The 20478-nt window shown below is 40.8% G+C and overlaps 1 protein-coding gene across 5 annotated transcripts in view; it reads right to left on the reverse strand.

Moving 5' to 3' along the window:
• The window catches only part of MINDY4B (MINDY family member 4B), a 99237-nt gene that overhangs the window by 20138 nt on the left and 58621 nt on the right, over nt 1-20478 (reverse strand). For all 5 annotated transcript variants that reach the window (XM_073674717.1, XM_073674716.1, XM_073674718.1 and 2 more), the window contains 3 exons: nt 18309-18381; nt 15884-16054; nt 8699-8879 (listed from right to left, as the gene is read on the reverse strand). In XM_073674717.1, coding sequence (XP_073530818.1) covers nt 8699-8879; nt 15884-16054; nt 18309-18381 — 425 coding nt within the window. The remainder of the gene's footprint in view (nt 1-8698; nt 8880-15883; nt 16055-18308; nt 18382-20478) is intronic.

Consider the following 20478-nt stretch of genomic DNA (forward strand, 5'->3'; position numbering starts at 1 on the left):
CATACCAATTCTAGTTCAAATAACAAGGTACTGCAATAGGGGTTCAAGAAAACCACTCAGGAAAAATGAGTATTTAAAGCGAGTGTAGTGCTATAAAGAGTTAAAACTTAACATTTATTACAACTGAATAAAAAAGTAATACACAAGTCCAAAAGACCTAAAAACAAGTATAAGCCTGTCTGTGATAGTGAGTGACCCTAACAATCAATAACTCATTATGTCCAGGAATATAACCATATGTGATAACAACATAGTCTACCTGTAACATCACACAGAAAATGGCGGGAAAATAGTAACGGAGCTCTCAAGACAGTGTCTCAAACGTATCGTGTCTCAGCCCACAAGAACCTTAATACATTTACACAATTGATGGTGAGCCTTTAAACACCTATAAATATGTTAATGGAACGACCTCACCAGATAGAATGTTGGTTCTTGCTCTCTGGCTTTAAGACAGCTCCATGTGATGGGGCATCCAAAACCTTATTCAGCCTCCAGCAACTCACAGCACACCACTCCCAACGCGTTTCATTGCCTCAGCTAATCATCAGGGGAGAAGAGGGTGTCATGCGGTATAGAAGCTGGCATCAAATGCTCAGCTTATCCATTAGACAGTGCCGATAACAGGCAGATAGGTCCTCCTTTTGAATATGCCCGCGCTGACAAGCGGGCGCGTCATTTCCGGTTCCGGCCAGACGGCATCCGGTATGTGGAACGCAGGCGCCGGCCGTGACACGCAAACGTCACTTCCGGCTCGCGCGTCCCACAGGAAGACAGTGCACAGACCAGGAAGCGACGAGTAGGGGGAATGAACACAGTGTGCCCACACATAGCACGCCGCGGTGGGTGGCAACAAGAACCCCCACCCACCCAAAATCACCCCCACCAGGAGGGGTGTCAGAAAAAAAGAACAATGTATGACACTCCTCCGGTCACATACCTTATGCCGCGCAGTCTATAATGACCACGCTAGACATACCCCAGTGGTCAAAAGACTGGAGATACTTCACGGGTCAAGTCAGATCAGTGGTAATGAGACAGAGGACAACCTCGCACACATAAAGCCCAAAAAGGAAGGAGAGGTAATTTGTAAAATTTGGTTGATTTTGATTTTTTGCTCAATATCTTTTCCTGTGTTACGCCCCATTATCCACTCTCCTTCTTCTCGTTTCTCATCCCCCCTTCCCCCTTCCCTTGCTCTGGAGGTGCGGTCCTCCCCAGTTTTCTCCCTATTTTTACAAATTACCTCTCCTTCCTTTTTGGGCTTTATGTGTGCGAGGTTGTCCTCTGTCTCATTACCACTGATCTGACTTGACCCGTGAAGTATCTCCAGTCTTTTGACCACTGGGGTATGTCTAGCGTGGTCATTATAGACTGCGCGGCATATGGTATGTGACCGGAGGAGTGTCATACATTGTTCTTTTTTTCTGACACCCCTCCTGGTGGGGGTGATTTTGGGTGGGTGGGGGTTCTTGTTACCACCCACCGCGGCGTGCTATGTGTGGGCACACTGTGTTTATTCCCCCTACTCGTCGCTTCCTGGTCTGTGCACTGGCTTCCTGTGGGACGCGCGAGCCGGAAGTAACGTTTGCGTGTCACGGCCGGCGCCTGCGTTCCACATACCGGATGCCGTCTGGCCGGAACCGGAAATGACGCGCCCGCTTGTCAGCGCGGGCATATTCAAAAGGAGGACCTATCTGCCTGTTATCGGCACTGTCTAATGGATAAGCTGAGCGTTTGATGCCAGCTTCTATACCGCATGACACCCTCTTCTCCCCTGATGATTAGCTGAGGCAATGAAACGCGTTGGGAGCGGTGTGCTGTGAGTTGCTGGAGGCTGAATAAGGTTTTGGATGCCCCATCACATGGAGCTGTCTTAAAGCCAGAGAGCAAGAACCAACATTCTATCTGGTGAGGTCGTTCCATTAACATATTTATAGGTGTTTAAAGGCTCACCATCAATTGTGTAAATGTATTAAGGTTCTTGTGGGCTGAGACACGATACGTTTGAGACACTGTCTTGAGAGCTCCGTTACTATTTTCCCGCCATTTTCTGTGTGATGTTACAGGTAGACTATGTTGTTATCACATATGGTTATATTCCTGGACATAATGAGCTATTGATTGTTAGGGTCACTCACTATCACAGACAGGCTTATACTTGTTTTTAGGTCCTTTGGACTTGTGTATTACTTTTTTATTCAGTTGTAATAAATGTTAAGTTTTAACTCTTTGTAGCACTACACTCGCTTTAAATACACATTTTCCACACCCTTTAATAAAGACCATGCCCCATAAGAGGCCTAGAATAAGAGCAGGTATTGAGAATTACACCCAGTATACAGGCCAGGACAAGTGTTACAGGCCACCTCCACATTATGTACAGTACTACTGTACACTGAGAAGCAAAAGGGTAACAATGTTTTAAACTTTTGACTTCCAGGCTCCATATCTCACCATCCACTACTGCTTCTAACATGAGACTACCATAATTTATAGACAATTATCTTGGCTATCTCATACATAAATTTGTTGTGCAACTATTTAGCATATGATTAGTTATGCAGATTCTTGTCGTGTCACTGCATTGTTTCTATTTTGCTCCTGAAAATCAAATTTTACATTTTTAATTTTTTGTCAGTATTTTGTAAATCCACCTTTTGGCTTTCAACACTGTCTGAATCCTTATGGACATTCTCTAGATCAGATTCAAGCATTTCTCAACCAAAATGTGATCACAGGTCTCTTCTACATGTTCCCAAAGTTGGTGCATAGTAGTCGACTCACTTGGGTGTGTATACAGTTTTTTCTTCAACTCTACCCACAAGTATTTGATTGGGTTGAGGTCTGGGGACTGTGGGGGTCAATTCAGTACCTCTACTACATTGTCATTTAACCATTTCTTCGCCAATCTCGATGTATGATTCTGGTTGTTGTCCTGTGTTGTCCTTTTCATACCCATAGTACTCGAGTTTGTGAAGTAACTCATCTTGTAGGATACTCGCATATAACTCAGCATTGAGACTACCATCTATCCTGGTCAACTATCCAATGACTTTGGCTGTGAAACAAACACATATCATCAGGCTTCCCCCACTGAACTTGACAGCCCCTTTAACTTGTCGATTTGTTAGTCCCTTTTTCCCTTGTTTCTTCCAGACCACTTGCACCCATCAGACTGTCTATTGACTGTCATCTCATTGCTCCAAATCACCCGTTTCCAATCTTCTACTGTCCACTGTTAGTACTTGTTTGCAAACTCAAGTCGATACTTCTTATGATGATATTGAAGTTTAAGGCTTCTTTACCACCATTCAAGACTTGTGTAATGAGCATCGTATGGTTGTCTGTGATCTCACGAAGCATATGAGCCGCCTCCACGGCCGTGTTTGTTGCACTTGTCAGGCCAGAACTGATAGACCTTGTGATGAGCCGGCTTGTTGACTCCAATATTTTGCATGGGCGTCTACCTTTTGGCGTTTGAATGGATGGACGAACTTCATTTTGTATTCTCTCAGCTGTCATGACACTCACATGATGCAGTTTGGCAATTTTCTTGGCCGAGAAACCGCTATCGATGAGCCCGATTATGCGGTTTCCCTTTTCTTGGGAAATCATCTTCTTGGCTGCTCCTCGATTCGAACCAGTGACCTTTGCCTTGAGAGTCAGCCTAATAACACACTGAGCTATTAGGGAATGTGAGAACAGGTTGTAATTTGTAATATACAGGAAGAAAAAGATTTTTCCACCACCAGAAGCAAAACAGTAACAATGCAGAGACATGACAAAAATCTGCATAACTAATCATATGCTAAATAGTTGTAAGTCAAATTTATGTATGAGATAGCCACGATGATTGTCTATAAAATGATGGTAGTCTGATGGAGTATAAGTTGGTATACATACAACGTGTAGGAGCATGTTCACACTGGCCATTAAACAGACAAAACCTAAGATAGAAAAAAACATCCCACTAGTGCCAAGGTGTACCCAGTCGGACTGTCCCGACTCAGAACGCTGGTGGGATGGCTTTTACCCTTTTTTTTTTTTTAAATAAAAAACAGTGTTTAATAAGTACCCTATGGTATTTATATGCATTATTGCTGTTTACTTTCTTATAGCTGGGAATATGTTCATTTTGTTTCTATCTTAGGTTTTATATACTATTATATACAAAATTCTACACTATATACCAGTGGTCTCAAACTCGGCTAAGTATATGGACCTCACATAGAAAAAATGTGAATTTGAAGGGCCGCATTCTTTGCAGGGTAATATGAAATTTTTAATGATACCATATTGTTTTTTCTATACACCTTTTGGATATTTTTTGTTAACATTTTTGGCTTTTTTATCTTATTCTTTTAAATGGCATTCATTTTATGGGCTATGGTACAATTTTATAGTTTTTTACAAGTTTACAGTTTTTACAATTTTTTTTTCCTTTTTGACTCCTCTAATTGGTCATATACAGTGATTTTTTTCTTACAATTAGCACCATATAGTAATTCTGACCAACTTCTTATAGTAGTTTCCCCATCTTGCAGTAATGTGCCCATCCTGGTCCCCATCTTGCAGTAATGTGCCCATCCTGGTCCCCATCTTGCAGTAATGTGCCCATCCAGGTCTCCATCTTGTAGTAATGGCCCATGCTGGTGCCTAACTTGTATAACATTCGACTGAAAAGAATCACTGACTTTGGCGACCCTCAGGACCAGGCCGCAATCATTATGGGGGTTCCGGTGCCTGCGGGCCGCATTAATCACCCTCAGGGGCCGCGTGTTTGAGACCCCTGCTATATACTATTATACAGACAGCTCTATACTATATACTATTATATACATAGATCTACGCTATATACTATTATACACACTGACCCACAATATATACTGTTATATTCACAGCTCTACACTACTGTATATACTATTATATACACAGCTTTATACTGTGTATTATTGTATATACAGATCTACGCTATATGCTATTATAGACACAGCCCCGCAATATACGCTATTACACACAAAGCTTTATACTATTATATACACAGCTCTACACTATATACTATTATATACAAAGCTTTATACTATATATTATTATACACAGATATATGCTATACACTATATACTATTATAGACACAGCTCCACACTATGTATTACTGTATACACTGCTCTACACAATATAGTATTATATTTACAGTTCCAAACTATGTACTATTGCATGCACAGCTCTCCACGATATACAATTATATACACAGCTTTATACTATATATTATTATATACACAGATCTATGCTATATACTATTATAGACACAGCTGCACACCATGTATTATTATATACACAGCTCTACTATTATATATAAAGCTCCATACTATGTACTACAATGAACACAGCTCCACACTATATACTATTATACATCTTCACACTATGTACTATTACATACACAGCTCTACAGTAATATATACCCAAGTCTACACTATGCATTATTATCCCAGCTCTACACTATATACTATTATATACACAGCTATACACCATATACTATTATACAGTGTGAAGCTATGATATATTATGCACCGGTCTCATCTTCAGGACCGGGCTCTGCTCCCCTCCCCTATGGCCCTTTGCTGTGCTCCACGTCAGGGTCTTACAAGTGGCTCTCTATTCCTCTATAATATCATCTACTGGGGCCTTTTAAAGGGAATCTGTCTAAGCATTTATATAAGGGACCTAGCCCCTATTTAAATCATACTAGGCAAGTATAGCTTAACTTTGTTAATTAAAAATCTACTTTTATGTGATATGCAAATGAGGGTGCTTCGGTGCACCCATGGCGTGGCCTATGCCTTGGTGCTCCACCACACTCTCCTATTTGCATGATACAGCCGGTACCTCGCATTGATTGACTTGTCGTTAAGGCCCAGAGTGAATGCTGTTCTCCTGCCTGCACATTGACATTGTATGATTGCAACAGCGCGCTAATAGGGTGAGTGCGGGCACGCACATAACCACAGCACACACGCTCTGACGTCTCACTCCTGCCTGTCTGTATTAAGGAGCGGCAGCTAGTATCCTATTATGGCCCTGTAAAACCTCCTAGTTGTATGGAGCTGTAATACGGCACCTGTAGAAATGTATGTGGCCCTACTGTATACATTCTTACCATGCTCTGTGGGTGAATGGAGTTATTCTCCACTTGAACAATTACTTCTAGTGAAGATTAATACAACACAATGTGAACGCAACGCACCACATAGAGCCTACAGCTCCAAAATGCACAGCAGAAGAGGGATTTCATGTGCATGACACCAAATAGTCTTGGGACTAGACTGGTCAGTACAATTCACGATGTTCAGAATAATCTGATATTTTTATCAGGATGCAGATAACCATGAATACAACAGCGGATTAGGGCATCATCGGCTCCGTCTTCCACTATTTAGCCTAAGCGTCTGTGTCTCAGCAAAGCAGTCGCATTGACGTCCCTACATTGTGCTGCTGTACGGAGCCTCAGTCTACACACAGAACACACCTGTGTAGTGTATTGGAGGAACGTGGCTAGGTGATTAGTTCTATTTTTTTTTAATTTTCAGTAACTGGGGGACTAGCACACTGTGTGGGGGAGCTGTGCGGGCCATCATACAGTGTGTGGGTGGCTATGTGGGCTATCGTACTGTGTGGGGGAGCTGTGGGGGCCGTCATGCTGTGTGGGTGGTTGTAAGGGCTATCATACTGTATGTGGGTGGCTGTGAGGGCTATCATGCTGTGGGGGCCATTATACTGTGTGTGGTTGGCTGTGAGGGCTATCATACTGTGTGTGGGTGGCTGTGAGGGCTATCATACTGTGTGTGGGTGGCTGTGAGGGCTATTGTACTGTGTGGGGGAGCTATGGGGGCCATCATACTGTTTGTGAGTGGCTGTGAGGGCTATCATACAGTGTGTGGGTGGCTGTGAGGGCTATTATACTGTGTGGGGGAGCTGTGGGGACCATCATACTGTGTGTGGGTGGCTGTAAGGGCTATCATACTGTGTGTGGTGGGCGGTGGGGGCATCCTGTGTGTGCGTGGGGGGGTGACTTGGTATCATACTGTGTGAGCTATTGATCAAGGTACACTGGCTAAATAGCAGGAGCAGTATGATTTACTTCTTTTTATTAGCTTTATAAAAAGCAGTAAACTATATGGCGTTGATTAGCTGCTACTGATAAGAATACTTTACAATACGCCCTATCATAATATGTTATTAGTTGTAGGAGCTAGATAGCATACTTAATTATGCTTAATAGTAAGTGATACAATTAATATAAAAAAATAAGAATAAGTATAATCAGCAGAATTAATTTCAGCCTGTTGGTCTGGCCCTCCACAACAGTCACAGTCTCTCATGTGGGTCCTTGGGAAAATGCATTGCCCGCTTCTGGTCTAAACTAATGGAAATCCGTACTAAATACATTATGTTTGTTGCCTGTGATTTCATTATATCCTACTTTTTTTTGCAAACCGGATCACAAACCATAAGGCTATGTGCCCACGATGCAGAAATGAAGCAGAAAATTTCTGCAGCATTTCTGCATCTCCCTGGCAGAAAAAACGCATGCAGATTGTGCATGCGTTTTTCCTGCAGAATACATGCGGATTCACATGCAGATTGACAAGCGCTTTCCAGGCGATAGCATCACTTGGAAAGTGCTTGACAACTAGGTCACACTGTATAAATCCATGCAAACAGGATGGATTTATACAGTGTGAACCGTAAAAATGAAAACAAATAAAGCTATACTCACCCCCGAGGCACCGGCGTGGCAGCAGCGCTCGTTCCTGTCTGGTTCCCGGCTGCCGGCATATCGCGAGACATAGCGGTGAAGGGCCTGCGGTCACATGACTGTGACGTCACCGCAGGTCCTCAAGCGATGCCGGCATTCAGAGAGAAGCCGCCGGACAGGTGAATATAACTTTATTTGTTATTTTATTCTTTTTTTACAGGTACAATGGTACCCAGGTCTGGATGAGAGTCTCCTCTCCTCCAGAACTGGGTACCATCCGCACATAGAGACGCATAGAAGCCGCTTGTACAAATGTACAGTCGCGGTTTCTATGCGTTTCAATGCAAGTCAATGGCGGCGCTTCCGCTGCGCTTCCGCAAAATTAAATGACATGCTGCGGATTTTTGTACGCAGCATATACGCTGCGGAAAAATCCGCAGCATGTGCATAGAACATGCGGAATCCCCTTGGGGACCATGGGGTGCGGATTACCTAGCGTTTCACAAGCGTTTACGCTGCGGAAATTCCGCAGCATAAACGCTTGAAAAACGCTACGTGGGCACCCAGCCTAAAACAAGGGAGTTTGTCCTATTTTTGCCAGTTTGTGAGCATAGTTGAATGTCTCTCGGTTTGGAACACAAATGTTGGTAGGTATGTAGTTGTGAAGTTGAGAAAATAATCAAGAGATGCTGCCAACTGGAACATTTTTTTGTTGCCAAGAGGAAGTATCTTGTGTTTTCATTTTGTGAAATTATATAGTGATTCCCTTTGTACTTTATGTTACATGTTGTGTTGACCACAATAGTTGTGTGACGTTTCGTTGGCATGGAGTGCAATTCTTATTTAATTTGAATATCAGCAATTCTTAGATTTTACTATCCACCTCTGGATATAACTATCACATATAAGCCAAAGATTTGATGAATTTGATGGAGACTTACCTACTGTGAGATGTGCTGTTTTCTTTTGGGTAGACTGCCCACTGTAGAAATAAAGCTCAAAATTATGTTCCATTTTCCAGTCACATAATAGAGATGTATTTGTTCCAAACAGAACGCTGTAGGTTCCATTAATATTGCAAAGCCATATTGGATACTTTGGCGTTTTTAGCATGCTGCCCACCTGTCAGGAATTAACAAGATGTTAATGTCAAATTAATAAAACATATAGACATACAAATTTCTTGTGTGACATGACTGCATGTATTGATGTGGACAAAATTGTTGGTCCCTTCTGTTGAAGTAAGAAATACCCACACTGGTCACTGAAATAACTTGAAATTGATAAAAGTAATTTTCAATTTAAAGTTACTGAATATCAACTAATGAAAATCATACATTGATTTTGAACTTTGGTTCAACAGAAACATTACGACCTATGACTTATAGATACAGGACCTTTATCGGTCACCTCTCCCACTTTTGTGCGGGCTCCGGCGCTGAGCCCACATCTTTTCATGCACATGACTGCTGATCTGATCAGCTGTCATGTGCCCCTGACAGCCGCGGGTGGAATCGCAATCCACCCGCGCCTGTTAACTTGTTAAATTCCACTGTCAATCTCTGACAGCAGCATTTAACATGTCCGCTCCGGAACCGCTATATGTGAGAAAGCCCGGCACTTCTGGACCTGAGGTGCAAACCGTAAAAGACACTTGGCACTCATAAAGTGCGTTCCAAATGTTTTTTTGTTAAATAAATGTGAGAAATCTAGAGATATGATAATTTTCGGTCACTACATTCACTGCCTGAAGTAGCACTAGGTGTAAATCTGGGGTGTCCACATCCTATCTAAGCGGTGCACACCGCAGACTTACACCTAGCACTACTTCAGGCAGCCGTTCACTATCCAGAGGACTGATGATGGTCGTGTAGTGACCGAAATGTCTTATATTATCTCTGGATTTCTTACATTTATTTTATAAAAAAACGCTCCGGAAGTGAATCATTAGCTCCATCTGTTGGTGCCCCTTTCACATGATTGCAGGGGTGCCCCCCTTTTGCCCAATTCAAAATAAAACAAAAAAATAAATAAAAAATACAAATATTTGATATCACCGCATTCAGAAACGCCCGATCTATAAAAATATAAAAATAATTAATCCGATCGGTAAATGGCGTAATGAGAAAAAAAAAAATTATGTTTTTTTGGTCACCGCAACATTGCAATGAAATACAATAAAAGGCTATCAAAAGATCGTATCTACCAAAATATGGTATCAATAAAAATGTCAGCACAGCGCGCAAATAAATAAGCCCTCACCCAGCCCCAGATCACAAAAAATGGAGGCACTACGGGTCTCGTAAAATGGTGCCATTTTTTTTCCATTTTCCAGTACACTATATTGATCATTTCTCAATGATGTCAGCACATGTGACCGCAACATGTGACACGGACGTCACGATCACTGCAGAACCAGGAAGTAATATGTATGCAGGACTGCTAATTGCCTCTGTGTCATTTGCTAATGACGATTTAAATAGCCTTCTCACCAGCTGCCCATCACCCCTGGATGAAGCTTTTCATAGCTAAACGCGCGTCAGGTGTTGTGTCCCTGGCTTCCTGCACTGCTGGTAACGTTACCTGTTTTTGAATGTCTTATTATGTTCATTGGTTAGATCTTGGTCCAATACAATTATATGGATGTTAGATAAAACTTTAAGAGCGTATTATGACTCTTTGTATATTGATACGTATGCTATTATATGGGCTCAATATAATTTATGTGAAGATATAGTTATATATATATAATATTGTAAAGTGGCTAATAGTCGTGTAGTCGATGGGAGGTATGTGTCACAGAGATGGCTGGTCTCTGTGATGTAACCTGGAGTGTTTCTCTAGTGCATGTAGCACTAAGAGGATCGTTTGGTGTACCTGGGAGCCGGGTTACGGGTAGTTTAGAGAGATGGGCGGGTCTAGCTACCCACATACCTCACCTCCGGGTGTGGTTAACAGCCTATATAATGGAGGCTGTTGTTTGACACATGGTCTGTTTGGAGGGGGAACACTTGAAATAGATCACTCTGTTTGTAATGACTCTATGCAATATGTGAGTTTTACTTTTTGTACTGAAGAACTGAAATAAATTAACTTTTTGATGATATTCTAATTTAGATGCACCTGTATATACAACTGTTAGAATTTATCAGAATTCTTTTTTATTGAACAAGCTTACTATTATATAAGCTATATGAAACTGTCTATTATATGATACGAATATCTATGTCTTTTAATATCTAACAGACTCTAAATAGACATAGCAGTGCATTGTATGAGACTATTACCCAGGTACACCCACCTTCCTTTCCTGTTTTTGTATACCCATGTTTCTGTCTGTTCTTTTTAATGTATTGTAATAACGATGTTTTTAGCCTTTAAAAAAAGCCTCATCTTTTTAAGTGTTTATTCTTGATGTGCTTTTTTGGCCTAATTATATAGGATTGAGGATTTTGGTGCAGTACACTATATGGTAAAATCAATAATGTCATTCAAAAGTACAACTTGTCCCGCAAAAAAACAAGCCCTCACATGGCCATATTGGCAGAAAAATAAAAACGTTATGGCTCTGGGAAGAAGGGGAGCAAAAAACGAAAAGGCAAAAAAAAACGGAAAATCCCATGTTGGTGATGTGGTTAAAAACCAAACTAATGAAAATGATGTGAACAAAAATGATGGTGTCCTTAAAGCTTAACCGTCATTTTAATTTTTATTTCATAAATCAATAGTTGCTACGGATACAATTCTATGTGGATGGCAGAAGGGAGGAGCTGGAGGCAGAGCTTCTCCCTCCTTCCATCCACATAGAATTGTACTCACTCCCTGTTGTGATTTTATGCATGTCTTTCAAAAGTCGCATGATTTGTGAAATTTTGAAAATAAATATAATAAATAACAGTCATTCATGTCAAAATGGTTAGCGACAGTCTTTATTTTATTCCAAATTCATGAACCACATGTGCCATTTTGATGAGTTTGGCACAATAAACGTCAGCAAATATCACAAGACAAAAAAGAAAAGTGACTTAAAAAAAAACCTCAAATAATATATTATGGCATGACTGAAAAACAACGACTCCCAGGAGGAATAAAGTTAATTTTCTCGCTGTAAACTGTTCAGTGATTGACAATCTTTCCTGTATGACTGTGCATGCAGAGATCTCTACTAATCGATAGTAGGATCGCCCACTGGACTCATATGCATTCAAACGCCAGGTATTTCAATGAATAAAATACTAGTTATAGTAAATCTTTTCCAATAAGCCTACAGATAGGTCCAGAAATATTTGGACAGTGACACAAATTTTGGCATTTTAGTTGTTTACCAAAACATATTTAAGATACAGCTTTATCATCAATGTGGGCTTAAAATGCAGACTCTCAACTTTAAGTTGAAGGTATTTACATCCTGATTGGAGTAAGGGTTTAGGAATTATAGCTCTTTAATGTGTAGCTGCCTCTTTTTAAAGGGACCAAAAGTAATTGGACAATTATCTCCAAAGCGCTTTGATGGGCTGCATAGGCTATTCCTTCATTAATTCATCATCAGTTAAGCAGGACTGGAGCTGATTCCAGACGTGGCATTTGCATTTTGAAGCTGTTGCTGTAAACCCACAACATGCGGTCAAAGGCACTCTCAATAGAAGAGAAACAGACCATCATTAGGCTGAAAAAAGAAGAAATCCATCAGATATCACAAATGTTAGGAGTGGCCATATCAATGGTTTTGTACATTCTGCAAAAATAGAACGCACTGATGAGCTTGTGAACTCAAAAACGCCTGTATGCCATGGAAGACAACAGTGGTGGATGGTCACATAATTCTTTTCATGGTGAAAAAAATCTCCTTCACAACATCCATCCAAGTGAAAAACACTGTCCAAGAAGTAGGTGTCTCAATATCTAACTCTACCATCAAGAGAAGACTTCATGAGAGCAAATACCAAGTGTTCACCACAAGGTGCAAACCATTAAAGAAGTTGTCCACTACTATATAAAATGCCCCAATGTATTTAAACGGTGGAGATAAGTGTTTTTGTAAATACCTTCTGCTGTGTGTCTTGCCTGAGTGTGGCGCTATCGCTGATAGCTCACAGGCATTACGTGACCCCCGACTGCAGCCGGCTCTGGCATCCGCTGATTTCACGTGAAGTTCTGGCTGCAGCCTGGCATGACCCAGTGACGTACACCCCCTTGATTGATGGGCTCTGGGTGGGGTTTCCCCGCATGTCACAGCCCAGCATCCACCGTGCGCTTTCCCTCTCCTGCATTCATTGGGAAAACATGCAGTGGATGCTTAGCTGTGACACGCTGGGAAATCCCGCAATGCAATACAGGGCTATACTTTCTGCACAGATTCAACCAAATGCAGCAAGGTTGTTTGGAAGGTGCTTCTCAGTACAGATGGACAATGACCCAAAACATACTAAGAAAGCAACCCATGAGTTTTTTAAGGCAAAGAAGAGGAATATCCTGCAATGGCCGAGTCAATCACCAGACCTCAACCCTATTGAGCAGAATTTCACATGCTTCAGACAAAACTTAAGGCAGAAAGACCCACAAACAAGCAACAACTGAAGTCAGCTGCAGTAAAGGCCGGCAAAGCATCACAAAGGAGGAAACCCAGCGTTTGATGAGGTACATGGTTTCCAGGCTCCAGGCAGTCATTGCCTACAAAGGATTCTCTAAAAAGAATTAAAAAGCAACATTTTACTTATGGTAAAGTTAATTTGTCCAATTACTTTTGAGCCTCTGAAATGAGGAGGCTTTGTAGAAAAAATGGTTGCAACACAGGATATTTTTGTTCAACTCTTTTAATTAAAAATGAAAGTCTACATTTCAATTTTATCTCAGTTGTTTCAGTTTAAATAAAAAATAGTGGCATGCAGAGCTGAAATCACGAAGATTCGGTCACTGTCCAAATATTTCTAGACCTAATTGTATATATCATTTTGAGCAGCTGGATAATGGTGAGATACAGCAGTGTGCTGTCCACTCCAGTATTGAATTAGATACAAATGCATGTGGGATGGCTTGGTGCTCATTTATTAAAGCTGGAGGACAAGAAACAAACAGGTTTTTGGCTTCGGAATAGAGCCTTTATCACGTGAGTATCTGATGAAGGCTCTGGTCCAGAGTTGAAAAACAGTTTGTTCTTTTTATCCTTCAGCTTTAATAATAATTGGGTTTTGTCTGTTTAATAGCCAGTGTGAACATGCTCCTATTTTGCATTCATACCAACTGTGACGATACAGCTTAAAATCTTAATAAGCCAAACAATTAGATTTGTTAAGTCAAGAGAAATACACTATACTGTTGTGCTGACGTATACAAATGTATTTGTATTTTTCTTGCTGATCAAAAAGGTCATGCTATTTGTATAACCCTGAATGTTGACTTTTATTCCTTTGGAAACAATGATGTTTACTATGCTAATGACATATTGTACTAAAAAGCCAGCTAGCTGTATATTTACAAGAGCCCCCTACTGTACCAACTATGTAAATAGATTAACTCAAACAATGAGAGCTGAGCCACATGAGGCTGCCCTCCCTAACCCCTTTACCTGTGGATGTGTACTTAAAAAGGAGATATGCTTCTGAAGGTGTTAGACTTGACAAAGAGAATCAAGGAGAGGCAAGAGGACACTCAGACTCTCTGATAACATCAGCTTTCAAGTATGGCTTTACCCAAAGAGACACAGATTTGTATTCTTCATGATTCTAGCCTAAGGGTATATAGCCCCCACTGGAAAGATACAGATCTGCTCCGTTGACCATCAGAGAGACATGGATACATTTTGTGGAGACCAGGTTGGGAAGATGAAGTCCCCTGATCCCATGGGTATGTTGTTTGGGGTTGCCAAGAGGGACCCACCGGTCACCTGGAACTCATGGAGATATTCGGAGAAGCCAGATTGAGATCCGCCGGTCATCTGGCCCCATGGAAACTCTTGAGAGGCCAGGGTGGGACCCTCAAGTCTCCTGGCCTTGTACCTCGTTGGACTGCTAGTTTCCTAAGCTTGCCGCTACCTTCTCTCTGTGGGGGCCTATCAGAAATGGGGGTCCACTGGTTGAGATAGTCAGTCCTGGAAGTCTCCAAAGTCGCAGCTGTTCTATCCCAGTCGGGCGGAGAAGGGCGAGTGAGACTGTGTAATGTTGTACCATCTTGGGTATTTGCTGGGACTGTTCTACGTGTTTATTGTCCGCTTTGTGGTTTAATAAAGTATTGCCACGCTGTTTTACCCTCACCCTGTGTTGTCTGCGTAGTGTTACGCCCACGGAAGACCCCGGGTCTTCACACCAACTTATACTCCACTGTGTCTACAGTCCTCAGTGTTGCCCATTTCTTGGTGCCCTCATTTTTAAGAAATACAGGCAGATACTTATCCATTGAAATACCATCAAGGAGATGTCTGAGTGGATCTATTTTTTTCTGCAGCAGGACAATAATCTCAAACATGCAGCCAATGTCATAAATAACTATCTTCAGCATAAAGAAGAACGAGGGGTCCTGGAAGTGATGATATGACCCCCACAGAGCCCTGATCAAAACATCATCAAGTATGTCTGGGATTACATCACAAATGGTCTGTACAAGCTTGTAGCCACAGAAGATCTGTGGTTACTTCTCCAAGATGTTTCGAACAACCTCCCTGCTGAGTTCCTTCAAAAATATTGTGTAAATGTATGATGAATTTATACTTTGGTCTTGTTTTGAAGGCAAGGGGTGGTTACACCAAATATTGATTTGAACTGAAATTTCTCTTTTGCTTATTCACTTTGCATTTTATTCATTGATTATAATAAATTCTTAAAACTTCTCTTTTTGAAAGCATTCTTACTCTGAAGCATCTTTTCCACATCTACCCCAAACGTTTGCATAGTACTGTATGTATAGTTTTAAGATTATGCTTGTTTTCCATAAGTAGCAAAATGTCTGTCCGTAAGTTTTATCTGGTGTTGCAGATCTACCCCTATAAAATTGAAAAAGTACTAAGCTCCCATACCAGACACAGACAATGGACAAATATTGTTCTGGTATAAACAGACCGCTTTCAATTCTAAACATTTGGATAAATAAAGCTGCCGACAAAAAGTAAGTATCTCATGTCTTTCATCTCTTACCTGGGGAAGTCTGTTATGTTCCATTTCCTCTCTACTCCAGTGTAAGTAGCCCACATCACTGCGTGTAAGGACTCCATGGTACTTCTGCTCCACATTTTGATCATCCAGAGCCCGGTCACCATTAAAGACATGTGGACTTGCTCTACCAGTTAACATAAGATTCAAAACTGCCTGCAGAAAAGTAGTCAGTGCATAGTCTTATAACTAAATCATTGAAATATGTTTTACGTGCTTATTCAGGTTCTAATATCCTGTGTGCTTTCAGATCTAAAATAATTAATTTTGACAAATATTTAATTGTAAGGAATATTGATCAATATCACTAATATTGTTTTGGAGCCACTTCATGGTAATCTGCATGAGATCTTATAGTTACAATTGGCACAGCTCTTCATCTTAAAGAGAACCTGACAGTTGATACCTGTTGACCGGTCCAGGGGCCGGATGTATCAGGCACCGGCTGTATGATCTCAGCCACGTATGTTTAATTCTGAAACACTTCAACGTTTCAGAGAAAAACACACGGCCGAAGACCAAGCCACACTGTAGGCCAGTCAGACAGGCTGATCCCCGGCGGTCCTGAATTAATAGGTATCTTACAAGTGCTGCAGTGTTACACAGTCAAACATACCTACCTGTGTTCATACAACCACTGTCTGATACATCCTGCCCCTGGATCGGGCAGCTTTATTCAGATGTCAGGTTCACTTTAAGGCTACAATCTCACATTCCGTGAAACATCCATGTGCTGTCCATTTTTTCTCGGGCAGCACAAGGACCCATAGTGCTTCATGGATCTCTACACACATCTGTGAAAAGCATGGATCCGTCTGTGAGATCCATGAGACTCAGAGCCAGTCCTATTCTGAAGCTTGTTTGCGGATCAGAATCAGCCATTCAAGTCTTTGGCGATCTGTGAAACATGGATGCAAATCAGAAGGCTTCTGATTTGCATCCATTTAGTATCTGTGACTCACTGCTGACAAATTTGAATAAAGGGGTCTTTTTATTAGCTTTGAAACAAAGACATTACTTTAGTGAAAAAAATAGATAAGAAAAAAATGGATGCAACATGGAAGACACAAAAAAGGTCCTTTTCTTAAGGATGGTAAAATTCCCACAGATATAGGAATGTAGCCTCCCGACTCTGACAAATGATGTCATAGGAAAGAAGGATTCAACATGCTGAATTTCAGCAGCCGATCCTTTTGTTCTCCCTGGAGATACGTCACTGCCAGAGGAGTCTGCAGCACTCTCATAGAGAACACAGGAGAGCTTTGCTGAGCTGAGCATTCCTGTATATTGTGGAGTCAGGAGAAATAGCTATCGGCCGAATGACAGTCCAGCCAACAGTTATCTAATATATATGGGGACCTTAAATAGGGTTTCTATACTTTTTGCTTCTCCGCCTCCTGGTTTCCTGCTTTCCAGGGGACAGTATTCTCCTGAAGATGGACAGTTCACACAACTGGAATGGTCGCAGCTGTGCTCTCTTTGATGCTACAAGCCGAGGCCCCTTTACCTCTACAACATTGGAGGGGTGCAGGGACACCAAAACTGGTGGGATCCAGTTGTATGGCCAGCTTCAGAGTTGGATTTGCAAGCTTCTTGTTATATAGCTTGCAAGCCCAACTCTGAAGCTGGCCATACAACTGTAATCTCCTTGCCTAAGAAACCAAACAATTCTGATAGACTGCAGAGGAGGCCGATAACCTAGACAACAATTAGAGAACTATAGAATGAAAAATTCCTCTGTTCTTGAGAATGGATAGGATTTTTAAAGAGTTACTGCAGGGAGATATAAATGTATTTCAATCTACATTCTATCTAAAACTATAAAGGCTCATACACTTCTGCCTGTTCTTAGATTAAACTATATCTTATTGTTTTACTTATTACTGTGAATTCACTTTACACTTCTTCTTCTGCCTCTTCTGTCATAGATCTGGGGGTGTCACTAGCCTTGTCTTGCTCATAAACCATGCCCCCTGAGTTAGGCTTATCACAGTCTGTGCAGGAGTGATGTCCTTCCTTACTTTCCTACTGCACTGCATGCCAGTTCCTGCACAGCTTGTATGTGATCTGTCATTTCCCTCTCCCCGCTTCTTCAACTTTCACTCCATGCACCTTGACAGGTATTATACAAGCTGTGAAGAGCAAGATGAAGGGAGACTCGCTAAAACTCGCACACAGACTATGATAAGCCTTGCTCATCAGGGTGTGTGGCTTACAAGCAGCAGGACACTAGTCACACCTTTTGATTTGTGACATAACGTAAGAGGTGAATTGCAAATTTGCCTGTTTTTACAAACACTTTGCAGTTTTACACATTTAAGATGTTGAGACAATGACTCTAAATCTTGTACATCCGATGATTTTTGGGCAATAGCTTCAAAAAGGCAAAGTAAACACTTGACAAAGTCACCTGTCTGACTGTGTAGTTTCCCAGACAAAAATGTAAGAGGTGAGATATGGTGTGATCCAGATCTTGTTGAATCCTAAAGAAACAAAATATATTAATAAAATCAACTAAGGAATATATAGGAGCATACAGGTGATAGATAAATAGATAGATTTTTGTCGTGTAAATAAAATCATATAAAAAATAATAATTTCAGAACTTTTTCCACCTTTAATGTCACCAATAATCTGTATAAATCCATAAAAAAAAAAAAACTGAAATAATTTTGATGGGGAAAACAAATATTACAAAATTTAAATAATTTGGTTGCATAAGTGTAAACACTTTCTTATAATTGAGGATGTAATTGTGTTCAGAATTAGCCAATCACATTTAAACTCATGTTAAGTAGTAGACATTAGGGATGAGCAGAAGTTCGAGTTCTGGTATCCGACCCGAACTTTATTCCAAAGTTCCGTTCAGTTGCCAGAACTGTACCCGAACTTGAACCAGAACCCGAACCCCATTGAAAACAATAGAGACCCGAACTTTTGATCTGAAACAATTCTCTCTCGACTTCCCATGGAACTCTGAACACTGCAACAAACTTTCGGGAGAAGTCCGTGTTCGGCGTTTAGCATTGGACACCAAATTTCCGGTACTAACACCGAAGTTTTAAGTTTGGGTTCGCTCATCTCTAGTAGACATCATGTAAAGTGATTCTGATAAACCGCATATAATGTTTAACTGTTCTAGGATTTTACCTTCATTTTCTTAGTCACATTTTACACCAAAAGCCATGGTCCGTAAACCTCTTTCAACACAGCAAAGGGATCTTACTGTTGAAATTTATCAGTCAGGAGAAGGGTACAAAAGAAATTTCCATGACGTTAGATATAACATGGAACACAGGTCATCAAGAAGTGGCTTAAATTTGGCACAACAGTGACATTACCTAGAACGGGATGCCCCTCAAAAATTGATGAAAAGACAAGAAAATTGGTTTGGGAGGCTATCAAGAGGCCTACGGCAACATTAAAGGAGCTAGAGGAGTTTCTGGCAAGTACAGGTTGTGTACTGAATGTGACAACAATCTCCTTTGTTTTTTATGAATTCGGCCTGTGGGATAAAGTGGCAAGATGGCAATCTTATCTTACAACAAAAAAAAAAAAACATCTAAGCCCGGCTATTTTTTGCCAAAATCTACATCAAGTTTGCCAAAAGCATGTTTGAAAATGTGCTATGGTCTGATGATACCAAGGTTACATTTTTTTGGCCATAATTTTAAAAGGTAAGTTTGATGCAAATCAAACACTATGCATCACCAAAAGAATACCATACCCACAATGAAGCATAGCGGAGGCAGCATTATGTTTTGGGTATTTTTGTTGACAGCTGGAACTAAGGCTTAGTGAAGGTAGAGGAAATTATGAACAGTTTCAAATATCAGTCAATTTAGCATCAATACCTTCAGGCCTATGCTAAAAGCTGAAGATGAAGAGGAATTTCACCTTCAGCACGACAACGACCCTAAGTATACCTCTAAATCAACAAAGGAATGTCTTAACCAGAAGAAGATCAGAGTTTTGGAATGGCCCAGCCAGAGCCTGAACCTGAATCCATGTGAAAATCTATGAGTTGACCTCCAGAGGGCGCTGTCCCTTGGAGATGCCCTCGCATTCTGACAGATTTGGAGAGCTACTGCAAGGAAGAATGGGCAAAGAATCCCACTTCTAGATGTGCTATGCTGATAAACTCCTAACTAAAAAGACTGAATGCTGTCAAAAATTCAAAAGGTACTTCCACAAAATATTAGTTTAAGGGTCTGCCTATTTGTACAAAGACATTATTTTAGTTTTTGATTTTTTTTTCCATACGAAAATATTTCAAATTGTTTTTCAATTGAATTGTACAGATTATGCGTCATCGTCCCTTGATGAAGCAATGGCGAAACACATGTCGAGCTCAGATAGCAGTGCGACAGTGGTTTGGTAAATATGTTATCATGTTCTAGTGCATTATGGATTTACCTTACACTGCCTTGTGACATGCACTTTATAGTATACTGTCTCCTATTTAATAATAGATGGTATATTAGATATTGTGATCTAAATCTCATATCTGGTTCTTTTCCTTTGAAATCTTTAGTGATTTTCAAATTCTGATTATTTATTAATTTAGCACTATGCATTAA

The sequence above is a fragment of the Phyllobates terribilis genome, unplaced genomic scaffold (genome assembly GCF_046119375.1).
Source record: "Phyllobates terribilis strain yellow unplaced genomic scaffold, ASM4611937v1 Scaffold_3__8_contigs__length_932513732, whole genome shotgun sequence".
NCBI lineage: Eukaryota > Metazoa > Chordata > Amphibia > Anura > Dendrobatidae > Phyllobates > Phyllobates terribilis.